This window comes from Takifugu rubripes, chromosome 6 (genome assembly GCF_901000725.2).
Source record: "Takifugu rubripes chromosome 6, fTakRub1.2, whole genome shotgun sequence".
In the NCBI taxonomy this organism is placed as follows: domain Eukaryota; kingdom Metazoa; phylum Chordata; class Actinopteri; order Tetraodontiformes; family Tetraodontidae; genus Takifugu; species Takifugu rubripes.
In genome coordinates this window covers 2801836-2827330 of record NC_042290.1, presented here as the reverse complement: position 1 = coordinate 2827330, position 25495 = coordinate 2801836, and the positions used below count along the sequence as shown (strand labels likewise).

The following is a 25495-nucleotide window of genomic DNA, read 5'->3' as shown; positions in this document are numbered from 1 at the left end:
TTACTTTTTAGAATTTTTAAAACAAAAATTGCCATCCTAGAAATATATGAAATTCTTCAATGTAAATTTTAAATGTAAATACTAAATATTACAAGTAAATGTACATTCTATATATAAATGTTAAATCTAAATTTTCATGTTAAGTCTAAATGTTAAATCTAAATTTTAAATCTAAATCAAAATGTCAAATCTAAATCTAAATGTTAAATAAAAATGTTAAATCTAAATCAAAATGTTAAATCAAAATCTAAATGTTAAATCTAAATCTAAATGTTAAATCAAAATGTTAAATCTAAATCAAAATGTTAAATCTTGAATCTAAATCTCTTGGTGAAACAAAATATTTATGTAATATGCAAATGTACGCAAATGTGTACAAATACAATCCCAGGAGCTTGTGCTGTGCTTGCAGTATCAAACAACGAAGTAAACCCAATATATCGGGGAAATTAACATTTTTACCCTACTTGTTGATGTGTGGTGCCGGACTGATCTAGCCGCAACGTGCTCACTGGATCTGGGCTATCATGCCTGCTTTCCTGAAGGCCTGCACACTCCTCGTGATTACACTGTTACATCACTCTTTTCAACATGGTTTGAACCTAAATGTGACAACATTTCGCTGTTTTTAAGCTGCTTTTCCGATGGCACCGCATATCCACCAGAAATAATCTGTGATTAACATTGGATGAATAAATAGATTGGATTGGTTCTGATGGTTGAGGAAAGTGAAAATCAACAGATTACCTGGCTAGAGAATTATGACCAAAAATTTCTTCTGTAAGAAAAAAACTGGAGAACAGTCTAGCTTCTAAGATAGTGTCGATGCTGACCTGGGAGTAAGGTCATGGACTTTGAGGACAATAGTAAAAACAGAATAGCACCAGCATTATTTCTTAAATCAAAAGAGAGAGAGAGAGTGAAAGTTCAAAAAGTAATACAAACATAAAAAGGACCAAGTGCTGGAAAAGAGGAACTGACAATAAAGACTGAGCAAACAGCAAAGCTACACAGGTGACTTCAGACAGACGACAGAGGTGAAACAAGTAAACAGAGGAACAACAATGAGACCGAGAGACATCCGTGCAGCAGACGAGAGCAGCCGTTGTGTCTCACATCGGAACAAGGCCAAAAGGCACATTTAAATACAGCAGAAAAGAAAGACATTCATATAAACACAAGAATTACTGTGATTATTTGCTAACATCAAAAACACCATTAAAAATGAATTCTAAAAACAGGTCATCTAGGTAGACACTGTTAGGATGTGTTTGTTGTGTTGTTTATTTTTACTGTTTTCCAGTTTTTGCTTTTTCACTTGTAATACACTGTATTGCTTTTTTAATGCTCGGATTACTAACCTGTCTGGTCATTTAGATTCACTTCCTGTTTGGAATGCATACCATAATGAGCTTAATACAACGTTGAAACTTTGATCTGATTGCACTCCTGCACCAACTGGTTCTGATAGGTGTTGTGTGTAGACATGTTTCACTTCTGCTTTCTGGCAGAGTTTCAGAACAATGGGAGCATATTCAATTACAATATAAGGATTTTCATCAAGAGGAGACAATAATATGACAACACGTTACACACATCATCATTAAATTATCAATGTACTGGAGACAAACCCTGAGCAGAATGCTAACTGTGTTACTTTCCCTTTCAGCTAAATGGAATGGATGGGAAAATGTCCTGTGTGTGTGTGCGTGTGAGTTGTTTTACCTGCTACATATTGAGCGCCAAAATACTAGTTTTTGGGAAGTGAGGCCATTTTGTCTCTATCTCACAACTTTAAATGACTATTTAAGGGTTAAAACATGGTTTTAAGGTTGAGGCTAGATTCAGGGTTGGGTTCATTTTAGTTGTGGTGGAGAGAGTTAGGGTAGGGAGCTGTAATAAAGGATGTCTATGAAAGTCCTCATAAGATAGAATCACAAAGGTGCGTGCGTCCACATAAACAAGATCTTACGTAGTACTCAGCATTGAGTCGTGGCAAAGATGCCGCTCTGCCGTGACCGTCCAGGCTCAGATATTCATCCGTGTCCGATATGTTATCCACCTGCTTCAGTTCAACTGATTCCTGAAAGCACATGGAGAAGAATGATGGCGTGGGTGGTGACGGCGTGGTCGTTCAGGCGCTGTATTGGTGCATACCTGAGGTCTGGTGCAATATGGCACATCCTCTGACAGGCCTCGCTGGAGTTTCTTCCGGCCTTTGAGCCTTTGTGTTGCCTGAGAAACATCCCCTGACTGGGAATGCTTAATAGCACTCCTCCGGGTTTGTCTGTATACACAAGAGCAAAGGGAGGAGCATTGACAACTCACCTGTTGCAGGACGGCAAAGAGTGACTGGAATAATAAGGGACTATATTTTTTGCTTTTTATCTCAGAGCCATATGAGATATTCTCTTTATCTCTGTAGAGACGATCAGCTGATGGCTCAGTTGGCAGCTGTACACAGTGTCCATGTGAACTCACTTGAACGTTTGTTAAAATTGACTCATTTAAATGCTATTTTCATTAATAGCGTCCCTGTTATACGCTCATGGACTTTGCTGCTTGCCATTTCAGACAGAAACAGGTCTATTTTACTTAAGTTGAGTACGCAGACGTGCACGTCATTTCATGCTTCGATAAATTGTGTCTCGAGAGCAAAATAGAAAATTGGCTCGAGCTAACTGTGAAACTAAACTCTTACACTGAATCCCTGGTAGTTGAGGTGGTGGCGGTAGCTGTGACTGTGGTGCCGACAGTGGTGGAGGTGGTCGCCAGTGTGTCAGGTTTCGTCTCTGGTTCTGGCTGGGGTTTGGGGGGCTGAATGGGGCTGGTTAGAGGAGGTTCTCGTATGTGAGTGAAGGGCAGCATTGGGCGAAACAAAGCCCCCAGCTTACTCTGCAAGATGGAACAGAGGGACAAAAAATTTAAAATAAATGAGACTGTTGACACATACTGCTCCCCGTTTGCACATGTATAACAATTTTTCCAGATCATACCTGAGGTCCAGTTGAAGACTGCTGCTGCTGCTGGAGTCTCTTGGCACGATTTTGTTTATAATAGTCAAAAATCATAAGAGCTGCGTAAACTTTTCCCACCGTTAGCTCGTTGTCTGGAGAGCAGAGGAAGAGACAATTGCTTCATATGGCCAGTAGATGGAGGTATTGGTGCATCAAACATCCCAACAGTGAGAGTTGGACGTACAGAAGACTGTGTAACTATGCAAATTCCTGGACTCTACTGAATTTGCAAAACTTGTTACATGTATCAGAAAAAAAAAAAAAATGTGTGATCGCACAGAAAGATGCGAGTTTGCGTCTGCAAAAAGGGAGGGTGGCCTACATTTATGTGGCGTCACGAGCAAGTCAATTGTCTTCTGTGGAAGGCTGGGCCAAACTCGGCTTATCTCCCTCTTCAGATCTGCATCATACAAACGCTGCACCAAAACCCCTGGGGAAACACCAGCAAACATGTCACATCCAATCTGCTCCAGAGAGATGGCTGCCATTCATATTCATATGGGAGCCTCCAGGAATTCAGGGTTTTGTGCATTCGCGTTCTTACCAGATGCCAATTTGATCTCAAGGGCCGTGCGAATCAGGGCCATCAGTGTGGAGGTGAAGTGCACTGTGTTGTCATCTGCAATGGGCATGTTCATCTTCACCAAGCGCTGGTAGGAAGGAAAGCAAAGAGGACAGGCCCATGAACCGGAAACAACATATCAACAGCTCAAGGAAAAGAGGCCGAGACATGACTGCGTTTACGCGTCAAGGATCAAAATGGAACTTACGGGTCCTCAAATTTGTCCAGTCTGCATTTTCCAAAACCCAAAGACATTTTAAATATGTTGCCTTTATGGGAAAAAAGAGCCTCACTGCTTCTAACATCTTCTTCATTGTTAAAATAATCCAATAATATTGTGACAATTGTCCAAGGAGGTAAAAAAGAACAAAAATCTGAATACATGACAACTTTTTACACTATACCTATGTTTTTTCCATATATGTCACATGTCTTTGGGGTTTGCACTATTGACAGATAAAGAAAAAGCTATATGGTGTTTTAGCACAGTGATCTTTGCAGCAGTTTAGTTTGAAATGCAGTTTTAGTTGCATGGACACAATTAGAAATGTTGGTTTATCACTATTATCACACTGCTGTGTGCTGTACAGTATTTCAGAAAGTGAATTAAAGTAAATATGGGATCAACGTGATGAATTGATCGATATATAAACACATGGGTGAACACATGCATTTGTGATTTTGGGCTCTAAATGAACTGGACTTGACTTCACATTCACAGCCAGTGTGGAAAAATAAAACAATAAACGATCAACAACACCAAACAGACAGTGATTCACATTTCTTATAAGCTGAAATAAGAAAAAGAACAATGAGGGGGCGGGACAATGAGGAGGAAGAAGTGGAGGAGGAAGAGGAGAGGGACCGGAGAGCATCAGCATGCCAAAACCTGTTGTTTTCTTCAGAAAGTGGAGGTGATGGAAAGTGGAAACTCCTAATTCCAAAGCACATATAGAGAACACATGCAAGCAGATAGTGTGGAACTCAGCCCTGGACTTAAAATGAGAAAGAAATTAAATTAAGCAAAAAAGGTATTTTGTATCGGGGGGAGATTCTTGAAAGAAAGAAAGTTTAACCAGCAGAGCGTTAAGAGCGCTGAGAGAAAGGAGACAACAGTGAGGGGTGGCGGTTTGAAGAAAGCCTCTAATACACAGCCTATCGTAGTCCTGTCACACTACTACTGCTCTCCCCGTGTGTCTGTTGTCTCAGTCTGTCAATTCACAAAAAAGGGGTTATTTTTGGAGCTCTCTGGGCCTGGACTGATCTGGGCCAAGGACAGGGCTGTTTGATTGCTTTTGACAGCAGTGCATGCACCAGAACCACTCGCATTCTCTGCATGCTAAGAGGTAAGCAGCTGGCACCAGGACTACCCGGGGATCCTTGTGCTGCACACTTGACTGTCAGCTCACTTGTCTACCATTGTTGTCCGCGTGGATATTTGGGATTTTCATTGAAGTCTATCATATAAAAACTAACCGAATGTGTTAATGTACCTGTACCTCTTAAGTGAGCCTCTCCAACAAATCATTGTTGCGTGTCTTTGTGTATATTTTGATGTGGTCTTGTGGGACTGTGTGTAGTTTTGGGGATACACAGATGGGAATATTGTCACTTAACTGGAAAACCTGGTTCTGACTATCTGGGAGATTAGGAGAATTCTTGGAGGTGCTCGATTTGTAATTCTGAACTTCTGCTGACACCTTTTCAACCCTCCCCTCCGTTTGTACTTGGTCAGTGTTGCGTGGCCCTCTTGTAAAACCTCCACACACACCCCCCAAAGCACGAGGTGACAGCAGCACAGATAAACAGAAAGAACAACACAACAACAGGCCAGAAGGAAGTGACCGTGACACTGACAGCAGCCTGAAGATGTTTGACAGCAGGCAGCAGGAAACCAGCAGTAAGCGAGAAGGAGGAGGAAAAGGGCTAAATCTACCTTATAGGCGATACGGGGGGGACATTTCTTCCCCAAACCTAGTGGAGGGGACATGTCTCGGAGCATCTCGTACATATCGCGGTACGTTATGCGGCCGCTTCCCGGGCGGAAGCAGGGATGAAGATTACAGAAGGTCGGAGGGGGGGGGTTGCATCACCACAATGTCGGGGGAAAAAAATCAGAAGAGAAAATGGGAGGGGGGAAAGACAGAAATCATTGTTAATACGATTTCCAGGATGTGATGATCTGGAATGCCACCTGAGCTTGTTTTCAGGGTTCAGGAAAGGATCCCAGGGGAGGAAAGAGGAGCGGAGGCTCCAGAGGACTCCCTGTGGAGAGGTGCTGGATGGAGGGAGATGGTGGAGCGGTGTTAAAGGAACACTCCCCTGAAAATGGCCTTCTGAACAGAAATATTCAAAGTTACACCTCCCTCTTCTCAAACCACTCCTTCAGCATAACCTCCCTGCATACAAAACACAAAAGGGCCTTTCATTCCAGACATATTTCAAAGTTCATTTCCATTTTTGCTCATCACAGGAGGGTTAACGGTCCTGTCACCTGCAGGCAGAACCTCTTAATTGCTTCACTAATTTATGTCTGATTATTTGGCCAACCTCATTAAATAAAACAAAGAAAAAACAAAACGCAACACTAGGTATAAAAGAAAGCTGAAAGGCCCTCCAAAACACTCATGTGTAATGATACAGTAAGTAGAGAGCAAGGCTAAATTAGAAATTCCCTCTCACGGATGCCTGGGTGAGCTCGGATTCAAACACTATGTTTTGCTTTTTACATTTCAGATAAAAGTGTAGAGTGAAAAATGGATCATGTCGCAGGAGTGATTGGGAACCTTACTTTGGAAGCTTTGATGCTGTCTTCAGATGCAGCCATTATAATACCCCTTTATAATTAAAGTTGCTTCTCAAAGTAGCTACCTTTATACCCTCCTTTAAAAACAAGGGTTCCATTTTAAAAGCAGTAACAGAAACCAGATAAAGGAAAGTGATCATCAGAGGAGTATTCCTTTAAATGACCCCGTTTTCAGCATGCTAAGATGTATTTGCAGTAACCACAATGGAAACAAAGCACACAATGCTCACTTTTGGCTAATCGTACTGCCCTGTGCTCGGACCACGCAAAGTATCTGAGACACAGCAGCTGATGCCTTTTGTTCGAGTCTGACTTGGGGGCATTGTTTCCTGGCACGCGCCATGGTTACCTGCCGGCTGGTTTATGGAGAGTCGGTGCATGATAGTGTGCACGTGGTGCCGAGCCATTCTCTGGCACCACGGGGAATGAGGACGGACGTTCACGGTCCGAGAAAAGCCACAGTGCCTTTAAAAACAGGACTGTGTGGGGAGTGCAAACCTTATAAGCCACCCTGTTGGGGCACTTCTTCCCCAGGCCCAGGGGAGGTGAGATAAAAAGCAACAATTTGTACATATCCTGATAGCAAATTCTCCCGCTGTAAAAGATAACACATTGTGAAGAGGTTAGGTCACACTATGTTTAAATGAATCAGATGTGCAGCTTTAACATTTGCCTGCCTGTTACACAACAATCGGAAGGCCGGAAATCATCGACGGTTCGTGTCATTGTGGTGACGTTTAGCAAATCGGAAGGACGAGCGACAAAGTCAAAAATGTAAAGGCAACTTATAAAGGTTGGCTCGGACTGTCACGTGATCTTTTCCTTTGGTCGGGAGAACTGCACGGCTGTCTGGAGCAAAATCAAAGTTCAAGAGATCATTTCAGTTCAAGAGAGAACCGCACTATTAATGTGGGAACTTCTGCCTTGTTTTAATCGATGGAGGTTCTCACACAGCTGTGGAACATATGAGCTGCTGAGCCGTCTCTGTTCCTCCAAGCTGTTCCTTGATCAATTTAATAGTGATAGAATAGCAAACCACAGCCAACGCAGCAGGCGGTCTTTGTCAGTGTGAGTCAGTTTCAACATTGTGTTGGTGTGTAGAGGCTCAGAACATCAGAAAACCTTCACCCAGTGTAAATTTAGTAATTGTTAAAAGGAGTAAAACCTGCCTGCTTGAGTGAAATGAGCGACAATGCTTGACAAGCTTGGTTAGAATATGCTGATCGTGGAGGCATTTCATTGAATGTAAAACAGCGGCAGCTTTCTACTCAGTGAAATAAATAATCAATTCTTCCCTGCCACATGGGCCTTACATAATTTGAGGAAGATTAAGCCAGGATTGAATTAGAATGCACTGACATAAACTAGCATACTGCTCCCAGTGAGAGCAGTTTCTGTTTACTGAATCATTGGCAACCAGATTCAGAAGCAGAGGCCCAAATGGACACCATGCAAAAGGCTGGATTTATAGAGTTTGTTGATATTCTGCTTACATTCAGCCCCACATCACAGGATCATTCTATTAAAGTATTATTATGTCTAACCAATGAAAAACCCTCTTCTTTATCAGTATGCAAAGTCAATTTAGCTGAAATTCTTACCAGGCCGCGGGGTCATACTCAGCCCATACACGTATGAATTCATCGAGATGATGGGGTCCCAAGATGGAGGCGTCCCTGGTCAGATACTCAAAGTTGTCCATGATGACAGCAACAAAGAGGTTCAACATCTGGTCAATAAAAGCACAAGAGTATAGGATCGATGATTCATATTTTTGGCACCTAGGGAGATTCCTGTCGTTATTATTATAGCAAATGCACAACTGCGCATGTGCGTCTCAACTGGTGGAGCATAGGGTCCCCGTTCTGGATGGGTTCTGGGTCAGCTGGTCAAAAAAAGTCAATATTTAACGTGGATCTGATGCAGGCATCAGACGCATGCAGTCGCCGAGGCACTATCCATGGTAACCACCATTTGATTGACGCTCACTTCAGGTTTTTGTTGCTAGGAGGTAAGATAATATCACCCAGGTATTTAAAAGGTGAATTTTCATTCAGCAAAGACAATAAGGGACACAGACCCCAAAAGTTAATGACCATGGCAAACTGCGGGTCCCAGAGTGAGACCAGTTGAGTACAAATTCAAAACAGGAATTCACTCTGTTGGAATTAGCAAAGAGAAATTAAGAGATGTACACCAAACATGCTAAATACTGACCAGGAAGGAGCAGAGGAAGATGAAGGAGACAAAGTAGAAGTAGGCAAAGTCACTCCCACACTCATTTCCCACAGTTCCTGAGAGTTTATCGCAGGGGCGGTTACTCAGGCACGCCAACATGATCTCGTGCCACGCCTCGCCCGTGGCGCTCCTGAGGAGCAAACGCATTTCAGTTAAAGTCAACGCTGCTCCTTATTAGCAGGAGATGGCAATAGGTCTTCTTGGAATATAACGTTGGAAACCTGAAGAGGAGGGTCAAGGCCTGGAAAAAGGTCTGGAAGTTGTTGTGACGATGTATTGCGCTCTCCTCAATCAGCTCGATGTTTCCGAACACCTGAGGAAGCAGGAGAGCAGGTGGTTCACAGCAATATCCACAGCCAGACTGTAGCGTTCTAATGAGCCACCACAGCACAGGCGCTCCAGCTGTCTGCAGGCTATTCTGAGACCTAACAGGGTCTGCATCTATGTCTTTAGAATCCTTGAAAACATTACCCTCTTTACATAAAAGGGTTGGGAAATAGAGCGATTGGGAATCCTCTGCGTTTCATTTTGGACCACTATATTCTTTTGTTCTTTTTAAACACATGTAAAAGCACCATGTTAGTGTCACTTGGTCAGTGATTTTGGACAGCAGGTGGACGGGGAGAGGACGACCGTCACAACTGCTGATACCCAACTGTCAATCCAAACCAGAGGTAGCGTTTTAAATATTCATTTGCCCCTCAGCATGTTCATCCTGCTCGCCTCGCTGACCACTGTGGACACCTTTGACAGCTCGCATGTAGAGAATGTCATTTGTTCAGCAGGGACAGACCAGAATAAGAAGAGTAGAAAGTAAAGAAAATGTTATTTCAGTGGGAAAATAGACAATTGAACTAAGATATTCCTCCGATACAGTTGGTGAAATGATACAACATTTCCATGGGGCTGTTGTCCAGTGTTAGTTTTATGGTAATAGTAGAGGAATCTGGCAAAAAGATTTATGAAAATCCCAAAAGATGTAATCAGTAATGTGCATTATTACCATATATGGTACTCCACAAACTATAAAACCCTAGTGAACGCCCACATAACTGGTTTAAATAGATGAAGAGAGACAAGGAGATTAGTCAGTAGGCAGAAACATCCACCCATCCACCCATCCACCCATCCACCCATCCACCCATCCATCCATCCACCCATCCACCCACCCACCCACCCACCCATCCATCCATCCATCCATCCACCCACCCACCCATCCACCCATCCACCCATCCATCCATCCATCCATCCATCCATCCACCCACCCACCCACCCATCCATCCATCCATCCATCCATCCATCCATCCATCCATCCACCCACCCACCCACCCACCCATCCATCCATCCATCCATCCATCCATCCATCCACCCACCCACCCATCCATCCATCCATTCATCCATCCAATTTAGGGTAACAAACATATGAAGTAACCAACAAAATGTAGTTTAGCACTAGATTTACCCAAGTACCTAAATGCTGTTATTGAGAGGCCTGTGTAACGTGTATCTAATCCTTTGGCCTGACTTTACAACACCACCAGCCTAAAACAACAAGTGGGGTTGAATATAAAGGCAAAGCTGCAGTCGTTGTCTTTACGTGCTGTAGCCTGTATTAGCTAAGGTGTTGGTGTCGTCCTTTTGCTTTGCTGGTTGTGTCCCAACTTACCTGCATTCCAATAATGGCATAGATGAAGAACAACATGGCAATAAGCAGGCAGACATACGGCAGAGCCTGTAAAAAAAGGGCACATATCAGGTCACTGTCCTTCACAACACATGGATACAGCGCTGCAAATCCTCATTTGAGTTGGCCCTTCCACAAATCAGATTCTCCACAGAGGACTCGGAGCCTTGTATGATTTTACAGTCTAATTTACAGGAGGAGCCTGACGCATAAGTCTGACACTGCAAAGTTCTCTTCGGCGATTTACATCGCTGAGAGGAGCAGGGGAACATTTGTTGTAATTAAATTGCTACCTTTTAACACTCTGCAGACACTGTCCATTTTCCTTGGGCTTAAAAGCACTCCCTGCTGACGTGAAACCTGCTGTAAATTCCCTCGGCTGGAGCTGACACCGCTACAATTAACCCGGCTTATCCCTGGTAATATAGAGCAGTCTGCAGTGCACCTCCGCCTGTTTTCACACCCTCGTTTACATTTAAATTCTGTTGTCATAGAAAATGAAAGGTGAAATTGAATGTGGCGTGGGCTGCATCCCTCTGTCTGTTGTACCTTGAAGGACTGAACGAAGGTCCACAGCAGGATGCGGATGGTGTAGCCCTGCCGCAGCAGCTTGATGAGGCGAGCTGCTCTGAAGAGCCTCAGGAAGCTCAGGTTGATCATCTTATCCTGGGAGGGAAAACAACCTGTCAGGCATCCAGATATATAAACTGACAAGAAGCCAAATTAGTTTGGGCTGAGTATTATGGTGGAAAAGGAAAATGTTAATATTGGTTGAATCTGATTAGAAAACCATAAATCTTGGCTAGCCTTAAAAAATAATTTAAATTCAATGCAGGTGTTTTGATCATCAGAGCAGCAGACTACAAATCTACTGAACTAATGTATATATAGACCATCGCATGGCACTAAAATCAAAATTTTCTGCTGTTTTTTTCCCCACTTGGAGATTTTAGAACTTCCATCAGTCGCTTCTCCGTGGTTTACATTATGTCACAGAGGTAAACAATTCAAAGTAGGCAGAGAGAAATCAAAAACCACTGCTTGGGGAAGTGTGGGTGGGTGGGGAATGACAGAACAGAGGCCGACAAGAGAAGCCACTTACCGTCTAGAGGTGGCAGATGCAATAAAGGGGCAGAGTGAGGGCACAGGCGCCAGGAGAGACACAGCAGAAGATGGAAAAAGCAAGAGAGAGACAAAAAAAGGAAGGCAGTAGACAGAAGAACTCACTAATGATCACAAGAAAAGTGACAACAACAGAGAAAGCTACGGTGCTCCGCCTCAGCCCTCCATCAACCATCATTTATTGATACTTTCCTTGTTAGCAAAGAAACAGAAAAAATACGCTTAATTGCAGCTTTTGTACAATCAGAATATGGAATCATACAACTCAAACAACAAACTGGAGGTTTGTCTGGATGCGTTTTCCACTGAAATCGTGTTGATTTTAGGGCTGAGGCTGAGAAAAGAGCAAAGCGTGACCTTTAAGAATACTTCGATAAAAGCAATAAAAGACACACTGTTAATGAGCACATTTACATGGCTGCCGTTGAACTGTCATGGCAATAAACAGTCTCATGTAACGTTCTTTCTGACACTCGTGATGGCTGGTTTGGGTGAGAGACTTTTCTGTTTTTATATGTCCATCAAAAGAACAGGAGAAAACAATGTCCCAGCCTCCATTAAATTATAGTCTTTGCATAAACACGTGTCTCCTAATGCCGTAAATAGCACACTGCCTTCAAGAGTGCAGCACTGGAAGCAGCGGCGGCCTCAGAAAACCTTCCAATCGCTGCCCGTCTCACCTTAACCTCTGTGACCAAGATGTCAGTGATGCTTCCCAGCACAGTCACAAAGTCGAAGACATTCCAGGCGGCTTTTAGGTAGTTCTGTAAGGGGAACACGAGATTTCCTTTTTAACTTTGCATTTCTTTCCTGGCACAATTGTGCATGGATTAATCACTTCACTTCACAGACGTCGTTTCAAATGCTTACAAAAATACCTTTTTTAACACAAGATTTACCAACTTAGGTCATTAGAAATAATTTTTCATGTCAAATGGAACAATATGTTGTTAAAAAAAAGCCAGTAGTTATTGGTTAATATGTGTTGACCGATAAAATGTTAGCCGTAAAAAAAAAAGGAAATATAATCTTAGAGTGCACAACGAGATTTGTGTGCTTCAAATATTTGGTTGTCATATTGATATAAACATCTTCAGATAAATAGTGAAGTTGATGAATAGCAATTTGGTTGGAATTAAATCTCTGACTGAATGATGTTATCAACTCTCATTAAACTCTCATATTGCAATAAAAAGCAAAATGTTCTCATTAATAATGATAAATGTTCATTAAAATTGACTTCAATGCACCAAAATATTACTATTCTAACATATGCAGTACATACATTTTATATGTGTGTGTGTGTGTGTGTGTGGGGGTGGGGGGGGGGGGGGGTATATTCGTATATTCACACTATGTGAATTAAGAGCTTAGCTAATGGGTCAAGCATTTAACGGGAGGTCAAAGGCTGCTGTGATGTGCTTCCCTCCCCTCCTCTGCCTCCCTCCATCATCAGGTACCAGATAACTGTGCACTGACCTGCTGACCTGCTGACCTCTGACCTCACTGACCCACTCAGCTCTAACTGTGATTGCTCATTGTAATTAATGTATTTGCAAGTATGATGTCCAGTCTCTCCTCTACCTCTCCTCCCCCTTCTCCTTCTCTTCTCTCTACCCCCCCCCCCCCCCCCCCCCCCCCCCCCCCCCATCAGCAGGAGGGTCCCCCTACATGAGCCTGGTCCTGCTCAAGGTTTCTTCCTGTTAAAGGGGAGTTTTTCCTTGCCACTGTTGCTTGTCTGGGGTCAGGCCCTGGGATTCTGGAGAGCGCCTAGAGACAATTTTGACTGCAACGGACGCTACATGAATAAAGATGATTCGATGAATAAAGATGGTTTTTGCTGCCGAGTCGTGCGGCTGCAGTGAAACGAGATTAGCTAGCTGATGTTAGAAGCACACATGTGCTCATCTTTCATTTTAACAGTTCAAATAGGTGGAGTCAAGTGGTGTATGAGGAAAAGGTATTTAATAAATGGGCCTGTTATGGAACGGAGCCAGAGATGAAATGCATCGCTGCAGAGCGGACTGTGTCACGCTGGAGAGATTTATGCATTTGTGCAGCTATAATTAACCCCAGTTTGACACTTTTGTTTTAATTGTTCTGTGACCCACCCGGCTTCATCTTTCACTCACATGACTCCAACATCCTTCCACTTGATGTTACTAGGGAGGATTTTTTTTTGAGAATGTTGAGTTTCCCAAACGTGTCCAAATGGCACAACATCGGGAAACATAGAAGAAGAGAAATGAGGGTGTGCTGCAGAGCGCAGTGCTGCAGCTGCTCACCAGTGGACCGAAGGCAATAATCTTGAGGATGCACTCCAGAGTGAAGAGGGCTGTGAAAACGATGTTTAAATATTTCAGCATGGATTCATACAGGTCTGGAGCTCCATAGAACTGAGGGAAGAGGACAAAGACAGCAGTTATTAGGACGGATGAAAGAATGCAGAAATACAAAAGTTTCAAGACTAAATCTAGAACTTTTAAACCCAAATCTTACGATACACAATCATAATTTAACCTGATTAACTGCAGTGGAAAGAGTCAGCCTCTGGCCTCTAATAGAATGCTCAATCAGCACAATAACTGATTAGGCTTCGTGTAGCAACACTGAATACACCACATATGTCCTACAGTGAGTGTATTAAGTGATTTTACCTTAATTACATTTCAAGATCTACATCATTAAAAGTGATGCACTGTGAAAGCGTTTGATCCTTTTTTAACGGCACTAAAAATCAGGGACATGAAGTTACCTCATGACAACAAATCGTTCTTTAAAGTTGCTAAAGCGTTAAAAAGGGGGCAAGTGGAGATGTTTTTTCTGCCTACATGAAAAAACAGCCCTCAGATGAGGGTTCCTCTGTGCCACCAAAGAGCCGTTCTCTATTCAGCGCACAAAGAAGCTCTCAAGTTCCGCTATTTTCATCGGATGGCAAAAGCCTGGATGTGTGCTCTGATGCTGCAGCTGCAGCTCTTATTCTGAATGGTAGCCACATCTGCAAGTGTTTGAACTGTAATTAGAGCACTTTGCTAAAGAACTAAACACAGCCTCATCTCTGCCTCGTGAGCAGGCCTGACGAACCTTCATCATCAGCACCACAGTGTTGAGAGCGATTAATGTCATGATGGCGTATTCAAACGGAGGAGACACCACAAACTTCCACATCTTGTACTGGAAGGACAGCTTGTTCTCTGGCATGTATCTGGTCAGAGGCTTGGCATTGATGGCAAAGTCAATACAGGCCCTCTGTTGAAAACAATCACAAATGCTTGAGTCTTTTCACACGACTTGAACATCAAAGTTAAACACGAAGTGGGGGAAAAACCACAAAGAAGCCCAAAAGCAAAGGGGCGATTTTCCCGACACTGAATGACGACTAGAAAAGATGAAAAGCTCTGATCATTCAGCAACATTTCAACATGCATCTGAAGAGAAGGTGAAGACAGCAGTGGTTGGAGCCTTTATGTGAGCAAACTGCAAATCTTGATGGGTCTAACTTTCCTAAAAGTAAACCATGATAAGCTCGGAATTCCAATTTTGCTCCCACTCAACTGGGTTAGCAAATATGGGAGGAATAAATGACTGGTGCACCTCATTCTTCTCCAGGCTGCACTCTGACATGGCCTTGTCTCCCTGCTCCTGAAAGGTGATGATGATCAAAGCCACAAAGATGTTGACGAAGAAGAAGGGGAAAACCACAAAGTAGACCACATAAAAGATGGAGGTCTCCATGCGGAAGCCTGGGTTCGGACCCTGGTCTTCGTAAGTGGCGTCCACAGAGTGCTTGAGGACCCTGAAATACAGGAAAGCACGAAATTACAACAAGCATCTCTGCAGATCAAGTAGTGGCTGCAATATATCAAAGAACACATTTTGGAGCTTTTTTATAAATTTCTAGACTGGTATTAGACTCCAATTTGTTGCATAATTAGAAGATAATGAGAACAATCCTCCTTAATCGATATAAAGGATGCAAGGCACAATGATTAAAGATTTATTTTGGTTGAATAAATGATAACTAATTGTAGCACACACCAAACCCCTGAGCTGAAGAGATATTTGAAGAGAACCGTACAATCAGTAGACCGAACGGCATCATTTCCCCGTTTGTGTTATATTCTAATAAAAATTCTGACAGTTAAATAGAGCTCAATGGATGAAAAAGTGCATCAAATTTGCCCCAAAATAATCCAGGCTGCCATTTCTATAATATCTAATTTCACATCTACTGTATGAATAGGTTTTGTTATGATTGAAGCGTGGGGCTACCTGCTGTGTACAGACACACACTTTTTACACAGTGAGACTAGAGGGAGTCTTTACGCAGCAGAGCAGCATAGATTTGTTCCCTCAAACTGCTCCCAACTCAGTGTATCATACCTTCTCCCTCAGTCCGTTGACAGTCATAAAAACAGGGCGTGCGTGTGTTATTGTAACTGCAGCGTGATTGTAAAGACTGGTTTTTAGAAGACTTGACAAGCCAGACTTGACAGACTTATTGCAGGTAAGTGCAGCAAAACAACAATCAAGCATCAACGATTGATGAGGATAATAAAAGCCAGCGGACCACACCAGCAGACTTGAGCCATGTTTGCCTTGATGGCATCTTTAGTAAAGACACAGAAATGAAGGCTGAGACAGCCGAGCTCCTGCAGTCCTTTAAAAAAAAAAGAAAGGAAATCTTACTGGAGAGTGTGGGGAATAAAAAATAGCAACCTTTCTGTTGTAAATTGTCACTGCTTTTAACTTTGTGTTACTAATTCAAAGTACAGTTAGGATGTAATTTTTTGGACCTTCATTTCCCTGCAAGTCTCCCTTCTTTGATTATTTGTTATTCAGTGAGGAGCTCTGACAATTAGCATGTTTGTTAGCAAGATAATGCCAAATGTTATGAATGGATTTTAAAGTAATTTTCATGTCAAATTGGGACAAGGGATATTATCAACATTGGTAAAGTTCTGGAATATGGAAAGAATTTGACCTCTGACCTTCCAAAGAACAAAGCCAAGGGGCTTTGATCAAAGTGACCTACTTGTTATGTTATGGAACCTTGTATTACTACTGCCAATACACAGTATATATTGTGTACGATAGGATGGATTGAAGTCACAAAAATGACCTGTTCAGCAGACGTCTGCACTCTCCGAGCGCTTTATTTCCCTGGTTATCTTTGGTTTAACGTTAAATTCCCCTGATGTGGATGATTATTTTTTCAAAATTGTCATGGTAAAGGCAACATTTATGCCTCATCAAGCTCATTCTTAAAAATGACTGAACCTTGATAAATGCAGCGGTAGAACAAGTTGTGTTATTTACAAAAAAATAACACAACCCAAAGTCGCAACTTAGATTTCACGCCACAGTCAGTGCATTAAGAGGATGTTTTGTCATTGTGTCTCCTCTGTGTGGGTGTGATGACAGAATCCAGAGTGTGTTCTCACTTACATGGGCCAGCCCTCTCCTGTGGAGACCGTGAAGAGCGTTAGAAAGGCCCACAGAACGTTGTCGTAATGGAAATCGTACTTTTTCCATTCTCTTGGCTGAGCTGTCACATGATCCTTGTCATACTCCAAAAAATGACCCCTAATCAGACAAAAAGGAGATATAATTTTAAAAAACAATATAAAATTCTGCTGTTTTCCTGTTCTCTACTACCAGTAATTTTTTTGTCTTAGTAAATTAAAAAATTTTACCCAATGACATTCTTTGACGTTCCCTTACCTGCAGTCCTTCTCCAGAACTTTGGACTCATCGGTGCAGTAGAAGAATTTGCCCTTAAAGAGCTGCACAGCAATCACAGCAAAGATGAACATGAAGAGAATGTAGACAATGAGGATGTTGAGGACGTTCTTCAGAGAGTTCACAACACAGTCAAACACGGCCTGGAAGAGAAAAAAAACAGACAAATGACTAAAAACCATCCATTGCTGCCAACTTTCCGTCTTGCTTTGAGGCCAATACAGTCGTGGGATGTGAGAGCTCTGGAAATGCTACACTTGAAGAGCCCCTCTGCGTACTGTTCACACACATCTTGAGGATATCGGTGCTATTACAGCCCTCTCATGAGGTGCTCTGTGGAGCTCTGCTGACAAATCTCTTGCTGGTGAATAAAAGCACCACAAAGCACCATCATCGTGGAGCTTGTCTGCTGAGCGCTCAGGGTGCACTCGCTCATCTGCTAGCAGCCTTTCTGCCAGATCCCTCCGAGGGCGGGCTCGCCGACGAGCGTTTCTCTGTCAGCTCTGATGTTTCTCAATCATCATTTCTAATACTCCCATCTCATCTTTCCGTTTTTGTCACAACCATCAACTGCCTGCACAAGAGGAAACAGCTGAGGCTCATCACTCACGAGTCTAATAATTCTTATTATAACAATATTTTAAGTGTCTCCTTATCAGTAACCAGAAACCACTAAAGTTGGCTCTTCCTGAGGTATTCTTGTTACCAGACTGAAACCCACGAGAGACCGATTACTGCACCTTCAGCTTGGGCAGCCGTTTAATGGTTTTGAGGGGACGCAGGACTCGTAGGACCCTCAGAGACTTGATGGTGTTGATGTCCTTGCCTTTTGTCCCTCTGTGCAGACAAAAACCACAGTCAGAGTGATGTTAAGAAAAGAAATTCTGATCAGTCATCACTTCCACCCTCCAATAACAGCAGCTGGTTGTAGCATAGCGGATATACTGGTGGAAATGGCTGTTTCTACCCTGTTAGTAGAGGACATGCATGTGAATTAATACTGTTATTTTACACAAACATGCAACTAGAGGGAGATAAGTTGAAAACAAATCATATTTGTTGATAAATTCGTATGGACTCTGTTGTTTTCGACTCTTTGTTCCAATATGTGCTATTACACATTTACTACATAATTGTTTTCTCATCATTAGCTTCATTTGCATTTCATTTTCCTGCAAATCACCAAGAATTTAGGTACAAGATATTCACACGGTAGTGAAACAACTACCATCCACTTGGATTAAAGTCTCTAACCCACAAGAGACACATGCAGCTTTTTTTTTTGCTTAATCATTGAACACAAAAAGTACTACAGTTTTCCAAAAATGCTCAAAGAATCAGCCCCCCTGTGTGGGAAGGCATCTTCTTTGCAGGAACCACGACATCAGCTTATGCAGATGCTGCAGGATTTGCGACAGACACACACACGGCAGGAGGACGGCAAGATGGAGCTTGACAAAGTAGCTGTGAGAAGGTTGTTGCTGAAATTAATGAGTCGCGTTCACGCACACTGCGGCCATTGCTCTGCACCTAATAATTTATCCTCAGCTTTAAAATTTAAAATAAAAGACATAAATCAGGATGGGTAAGCATATTTAAAATCAATGAAGGACAGAGAGAGTAATCCATTACAGAACAACTAGTCAATACAGATGACTGAACTGCTATTAAATGAGAGTCTAAAGTGCTTCATTATTGTTGGCCATTTTTAGTGACTAATAAATGTTAGTTTCGTGACATAAAAGGCATATTACATGGTCTAATGCATCAACAGAGCATTAATAAAACAAGAACGATATGCGCTAGTCACAACGTAGCACGGCCCTTTGTCTTTTATCGCCATCCAAAATGTGTGAGGATTAATGTGAGCGTGTGTTTATTTGATAGGTAAATAGCACATTTTTCTGTCAAAAACAAACAAAGAGAGGATTAAAGCCTAACCGGACTTTTTCTAATGGAATTAGCAGCTGCTAAAGATGCTGAATGTAATGCAACACTTCTTTTCAAGCTTTGTGTCACACAGGATGCCAGAAACACACTCCGAATGATGAAAGATGAACTATTTTTACATAAACGTCAGTTGCCTGTGGTGTATCGGGGCTCAATTGAAGAGAAAAGCGTGGTTCCATACATTTTACGCTCCGCGCGTTTCCCCTCTATCCATGGAAAACTTGACTAAATCGGCATGCAGCTCTCATGCTTTAATGACTGGTTTATCCCAGCATGCATCTGTAAATTCATTGGCAGTCCTCACTATTGAAGGACCTCAACGCTGACATGTAGTAACAGTCGCCCAATAGCTTTCAGAAGTGCTGAGGGTTCAGGGGGGGCGTGAGAGGGCAGCGCAGGCATGTGAAGTAAACCCCAGTCATCATTTCCCAAAGAGAAAAAGGAGCACTTCCTGTTTAGAGATCTAAGACCTGACAGCAGAAACCTGCACGCTTGGTACACGCTTGTTACACATTGCTATATTTGAGTATTATTTAATTATTGAGAAGACTGTACTAATTATATGTAACACATAATGTCTGAAAACAGTAGAAAATTCAGGGTTATTTTGTTTGTTTTAATGTCCACTACCTTTTTCTTTAACATTTTTAATTACTAAACGTGTTCTCCAGGTTGTGTAATAATCAAATTATAATTACAGCCAGGCCAATCTCTGTGTTGTCTCTGAGAATGACCATGAAAGCATCAGTATCTACTGCTCTAAAGAAGGAAGATAATATTTATATTCTTATTCTTATCATAAACACATTAGCATCAGATTTTTGCTATGAAAATGTAGTTATTGCAATAGCTTAAAAAAATGCAAGCTGTACAGTAAGGTAGCCTAGCATCTGTGCTTAAGGGACAGTGAAGTTGCAATAAATATAATATTAAATATTTTCTGTAAAATTTTCCATAGAAGAGTTACTTTACAAGAACTTCTCTATCTTTAAGCCCATTTTGAATGAGACAGGGCGGTGACGTGAGATTGTGCTCCAGAGGTAAAGAAAGAAAAAGTGTGGAGGGTATCATCTTTAGCTTGGTCACAATTCAGTTTGTGAGCAGAAATGAGTCCAGGTCAATTCTGGGTCCCAGATTTGCCTTCTGAAAGCTATGAGGCAACATTCCCAATATTGACTCTCCTTCTGAATGTCCGAATATTGGGACTGTTTTTTTTTTCTAAAAGGAAAGAGAGGATAAAGGGAGGGAGTCACAGTCATATCCCAAGCATCTTGGGATGGAGGGCACAAAGTCTGATTAAAAAGGTCAACACGAGGAGTGTTCTGTGTTTCACATATGGGGGGAGCGGGTTCGGGATGATCAATAGTCAATAAGTTGATAGGGACAGTTCCCACCTGGCCACGCTTTGTTGAGATCTGATGAGAAAAAGCAATGATAAGCACACAAACACAGAATACACAAACAGCACCCACATAAACAGAGCAAATAAAAGACAGCGCGAAATAAACTCTTCACTGGTATCACAAAATGTGGAAAAAAACACAGCGATACTTGTTTTTGCGGCCTTAAAACTTACGACATCAAAACACACTGAAAAGAAAACACAGGGACAAATAGGAAACCTCAAATTACCCTGTCAAAATGCACGGCAACACGCACGTCTGATCGAGTATTAAAGACCATTGTTGGCAATGAACATGTTATTTCATAACACCAGGGTGAACCGCACGCACGAGAAGAGAGTGGTGCTCGTGGAAAACCAGCATTCCAAAGGCCACATGCCATGTGAGGGAGAGGATGCTGGACAGGGAGGTAATCTGGGAGAAATGGATGAAGGCTGAGTGGATGTGAGAAGATAGCGTTTGGATTTCCTACCTTTCAACAAGCTCACAAAACAAATCTCTAAGCTATGTTTAGCTTTAAAACACTCGTCATTTTACATCTTTTCACTCCTCTTGTGTCAAATAAGATGCAGCAACTGCCTGCTAGCTTGGCCTGCTGTTTTAAACAATGATGCAATTTTGAATTTAAACCCCCCAAAAGAAAACAGAGTTGTACATAAAAGCAATTATGGCTTAAACAGCTAATATTAGAGGGTTTTTCTTGTGGCCGTGCTGAATCATCTATCGAAGCTGTTACATATTCACGCTGGTCTAAGTGTTTCAGTCAAAATATTACTTGAATGCATGAGCAGCATCGTATTTTGCAACATTTGACACTCAAGGAGTAAACAGTGCTTCACACTCCCACATCTGTATCACTAGTGCATCTCAATAAAGTCGGATTTACTGAATCAGTAATTCAGGACACACAGGGGAATTTAGGTCATGCGTGTTAGCGGACCAATCAAACACGATGATGTCGTATTCCTTCACCCAGGTGTTGGTACTTTTGGAAGTGTGGGCAGGTGCCAGTCAGCAAACGGAAGTGGGAAGAGCTATAAAATCCCCTGGTAGACGCCCACGCTGACCTTTGACCTGACAAAACGCAGTGGAAACCTTACACTGCATCTCAGCTTGGATTCTGTGCATCTCAACTCTTCCTCCTGATTCCGGGACCTTAAATTTTGATGTGAAATGCAAACTTTACTTTCATCTGAACTTCAGAGCACTGCCGAGGTGCCCTCGAGCAAGGCACCGAACACACAAACGCTCATATAGGGCGTTGGCGACTCATCCTGGGGTGGACCCTACCTTCGCCCATTGTGTCCCCTCCCCGGGAGCCCAAAAGGGAGAGACTTTTGGACCACTGAGCACCAGTGCCGTCCTTTATGTCCTCCACCCAGGTGAAACACCTGTGGCGTCTCTGGTTCCAGAGTGTCCTAACACACAAAGGATGGGCCAGTTGGAGCTCAGGGCCTGGACACATCTGTGCTGAGTGGCTCTTGAAGCGCTGGCTGCAGCTGGAGTCCACTGCGAGTGAATCTGGCCATTATTCCTCCGAGGCCTTTGTTTCACGATCCTCTCAAGGTTGCTGGTGCACCTTTTCTCACCACATTTGCTCTTGTGCTTGGATGCAGCCCTTTGAGATCAGCCAGCCTCTTTAGCAATGGCCTTTTTTTGTCTTTCCCTCCTTGAGCAGGTGTCCATGAGCGTCCTCTGGACAACCGTCCAGTCAGCAGCCTTCAGCATGATTGTGTAGCCTGCTGAACACCACCCAGAGACCAGTGAAAGGCTCAGCAAACCCTGACACCGCGACTCTCCAACGTTAAACTTTGCCCCAGCGTTCAAATTTTCCGGGACATTGAAATTCGGGGCTTCATTAGCTCCGCCCCCAAAATCATCAACTATTTGATGACATCATTTATTGAGATGCACATAATAAAGTTGTGTTTGAGAAAGCCCATTTTAAAAGGGCTGTTTTTTTTTTACTGGATCTCAGATTCCTTGTATTCACAAATAGCTGGAAATATTTTGAAACTTGAATCAAAGCAAAAAACCATTTGAAAACTAGTGTTTAACATTCCATACAGTTCCGACAAACGCATATTCCCTATAAAAACAGGTGATTGTACTTGAAATCAAAACAGCTGTGACACAAACACGGTTACATAACATGGAGAAAATGCCAGGATGTGTGAGGCGGGGACGATATGTGCGAAAAACCAAATATGACATTTGATTGAAACATTTAGCTCAGAGAGGAAGGCTGCTGTAGTGATGCATTAGAACAAGGACAAGACACGGAAGAAGGAAAACATGATGGAAGACACAGACAGACGGGCAGAGATCAGGCATTACCCCATGAGGCTCCTGAAAGCAATCCAAGCCAGAAAACAAAGCAGAGGGGGGGGAAAGTGAAACAGAGAAGACAGATTCAGAGTCAGCAACAGAGAAAAAAAGGGAGAACCGTCCATCTGGCAGGGGAGAGGAGAGCAGCGAGAAAAGCCAAACAGAGAAATAAACAGGTGACAAAACATGCGTAAACTTTAAAGGACCATCTGAGATGGTGCTAGAAGGCAGAGAAACTGAAAGTGCTGTTCAGAAGACAATACGTAACTCTTACACTGGAGGCCTTGACCATGTGCCTGCAGGGAGCAGGGGGCTCATTATTGGCTGCAGGACATCCGCTATAGTCAGGACACTTCAACACATGGAGTCAGCTTAATATAATGAACTCTAATTGCAGCAATGCTACATAAATATTTATGTGCTAAAAGCGCTGAAACGGACCAAACTTTGATTGGTCCATTGAATTTTCTAAACTCTGCGATGAGCTGGCATCGCCCAATACAGACCCTCATCACCTGGAGGTAGATGGGATAGATTTCAGCTCCATCGTGACCCCACTAAGGATTAAATAGTAAATAATGTACTAATCTTACGTTTAATAATTAATGTAATAACACACTGACTCTACAGTTGGTAGGATATGTGTTATAGACCCATTTACTGTAAACAGATGGCTGTGCACGTACTGTGGCAACACAAAGTATGGCACCAGGGCAATTAAACAGTGGTCTCTGGCTCTGGCACAGAGGGGCTAAAATCAGCACTATGCCAGTCAAGCGACACTTTCCCGTTCGAAACTGCGTTAAAATGGGTTTATAAACCAGGTTTCTGGTGATTTGGGGTCCTGCTTCCTCATCTGTTTAAACAATAGGCTCCATCTGAGGCAGTACTTTCATTGTCACAATGTGCCTGCAAATTCTAAATGATGTAGGCTGTAAATGGTTCTGTTAGGAAGATGGGATGTGTCTTAAAGTCTAGGCTGTTTAATTAAGAGAAAGTTGTCCTCGGTGTGTCGAAAATATGGTCTCCATTTAGCACCATTCAGTTGTGAGAAAATAGCTAAATGTAAATTGAAACCTGCAGTCAGCAAACTACCTGTGCAATGTTAGCCCTTTGCTTTCTACAAAAATGTTTGTTCAATATTTTTAAGTACAGTCCATCAACCTCAATTCATTGTTTAGAGTCCTTAGCTGCAAGTTTAATGAGTTGCTATCTTAACGGAAAATTTGAGATAGTCATGCTGGCCAAATAAGTCCAAGCAGGATTAAACTCAGAGACTGAAATTAGTAACTGCTTGGGGTGAAATTGTAGAGACACTAAAGGATATCCCAGTGATGGGTCGTGGTGCTGTACTGCTTCCTGTCTGATTATCTGTACGTCTGTGAAAAGGTTACAGGAAACTCACGAGCAGGCGAAGGCCACCAGAGCTCCGCTGACCACAATGAAGTCCAGAATATTCCAAAGGTCACGGAAGTAGGAGCCCGGATGAAGGAGCAGTCCCAGGTCAATCATCTGCAGCCACAAGAGAGCAAGAGCATTCATTAGATGAAAATTTAAAAAAACCCAATAATGATATTTCCATGCTGCCTACCGGTTGCTACATTAGCCCGAGCTGATGTTAAAATTTCACCAATCAATCTGAGTTTTTTTCCCAAATTAAATTCTAGTTAATTTTTTTAAGTGTTATTTTACAGCTCAAATAAAAGTGCATGTTTTGAGGCATTCTCACCTTAATCACCATCTCAAAAGTGAAGACTCCGGTGAAGACGTAATCCAAATACTTGAGAACCTGGATCATAGAATTACAGCTGCAATAAATCCAGTGACAGATGCTGATGTGACACCCCCCCGAGGCCTGTCAGAGCTCTCAAACTGGATAACCTTGCACCTTTGCTTACACAAACTACCTCAACACCCACGTAGGAACAAACAGCACACACAGCGTACGTCACCTCGAATTCCTAAAGCATACCTGACCCCAACGCAAATTAGTGGTGCTCGGCTGTCAAAGTGCAAAAAATATCAGCCCTATGTGAATATTCCCAGAACGGGATAATGTGTCAGGAAAAAAACGCAGCATCACACGCCAAAAAAAGGTTTAAAAATCCAGAAAAAAACCAAGAGTTTCTGCGCTAGCTCCTTTGTTTAGAAGCACTGTTCTGAGTAACTTTGTGAGATGGTTATTCACCAAGTCAGTGTGACTCACATTGTTGCGTGGTGCGTTGGCTTGCACGGGGTCCTCAGCTGCCAGAGCGATGCTGCTCATGGTGATGACTATCAGGATGCACATTTCGAAGTAGCGTAGGTTGACCACATAGTGACACAGCCGTCGCACCCTACGGGAACACACAGATGTAAGTGTAAACTCAGAGGGGTGATGGATCACTCGGTCTGGGCAGGAGACATTGTCTCTCAACTGGGAAGCACAAACGATGACAAGCTACGTGACACGCGGCCGTCAGGTTTTTCAACTTTCCCCACAATAAAAGCAAGGCTGCTTTTGGTGAACTGCATGCTGCTCGCCCACGCACTACGAGTTCTGTCTTTCGGAGCAATTTAAATACATAACAATACATCAAGGATCAAAATGTGAAAATAATTTGTTCTGAGGGTTCTGCGATCTGCCCACACATTGGTATTTTA

General features: G+C 42.6%; 1 protein-coding gene across 1 annotated transcript in view; it reads right to left on the bottom strand.

The window, feature by feature from the left end:
• cacna1bb (calcium channel, voltage-dependent, N type, alpha 1B subunit, b) overlaps window positions 1-25495 on the bottom strand; it is a 103339-nt gene that overhangs the window by 8462 nt on the left and 69382 nt on the right. The window contains exons 25-49 of the mRNA XM_029837495.1: window positions 25059-25188; window positions 24582-24641; window positions 24258-24364; window positions 22862-22873; window positions 20516-20536; window positions 17912-18008; window positions 17154-17314; window positions 16878-17015; window positions 15024-15225; window positions 14514-14678; window positions 13715-13825; window positions 12110-12193; window positions 11410-11412; window positions 10857-10973; window positions 10290-10355; window positions 8845-8936; window positions 8603-8753; window positions 7987-8114; window positions 6884-6980; window positions 3562-3667; window positions 3340-3447; window positions 2997-3109; window positions 2702-2895; window positions 2158-2287; window positions 1973-2083 (exon numbers count right to left, since the gene is read on the bottom strand). Coding sequence (XP_029693355.1) covers window positions 1973-2083; window positions 2158-2287; window positions 2702-2895; window positions 2997-3109; window positions 3340-3447; window positions 3562-3667; window positions 6884-6980; window positions 7987-8114; window positions 8603-8753; window positions 8845-8936; window positions 10290-10355; window positions 10857-10973; window positions 11410-11412; window positions 12110-12193; window positions 13715-13825; window positions 14514-14678; window positions 15024-15225; window positions 16878-17015; window positions 17154-17314; window positions 17912-18008; window positions 20516-20536; window positions 22862-22873; window positions 24258-24364; window positions 24582-24641; window positions 25059-25188 — 2704 coding nt within the window. The remainder of the gene's footprint in view (window positions 1-1972; window positions 2084-2157; window positions 2288-2701; window positions 2896-2996; window positions 3110-3339; window positions 3448-3561; window positions 3668-6883; window positions 6981-7986; window positions 8115-8602; window positions 8754-8844; window positions 8937-10289; window positions 10356-10856; window positions 10974-11409; window positions 11413-12109; window positions 12194-13714; window positions 13826-14513; window positions 14679-15023; window positions 15226-16877; window positions 17016-17153; window positions 17315-17911; window positions 18009-20515; window positions 20537-22861; window positions 22874-24257; window positions 24365-24581; window positions 24642-25058; window positions 25189-25495) is intronic.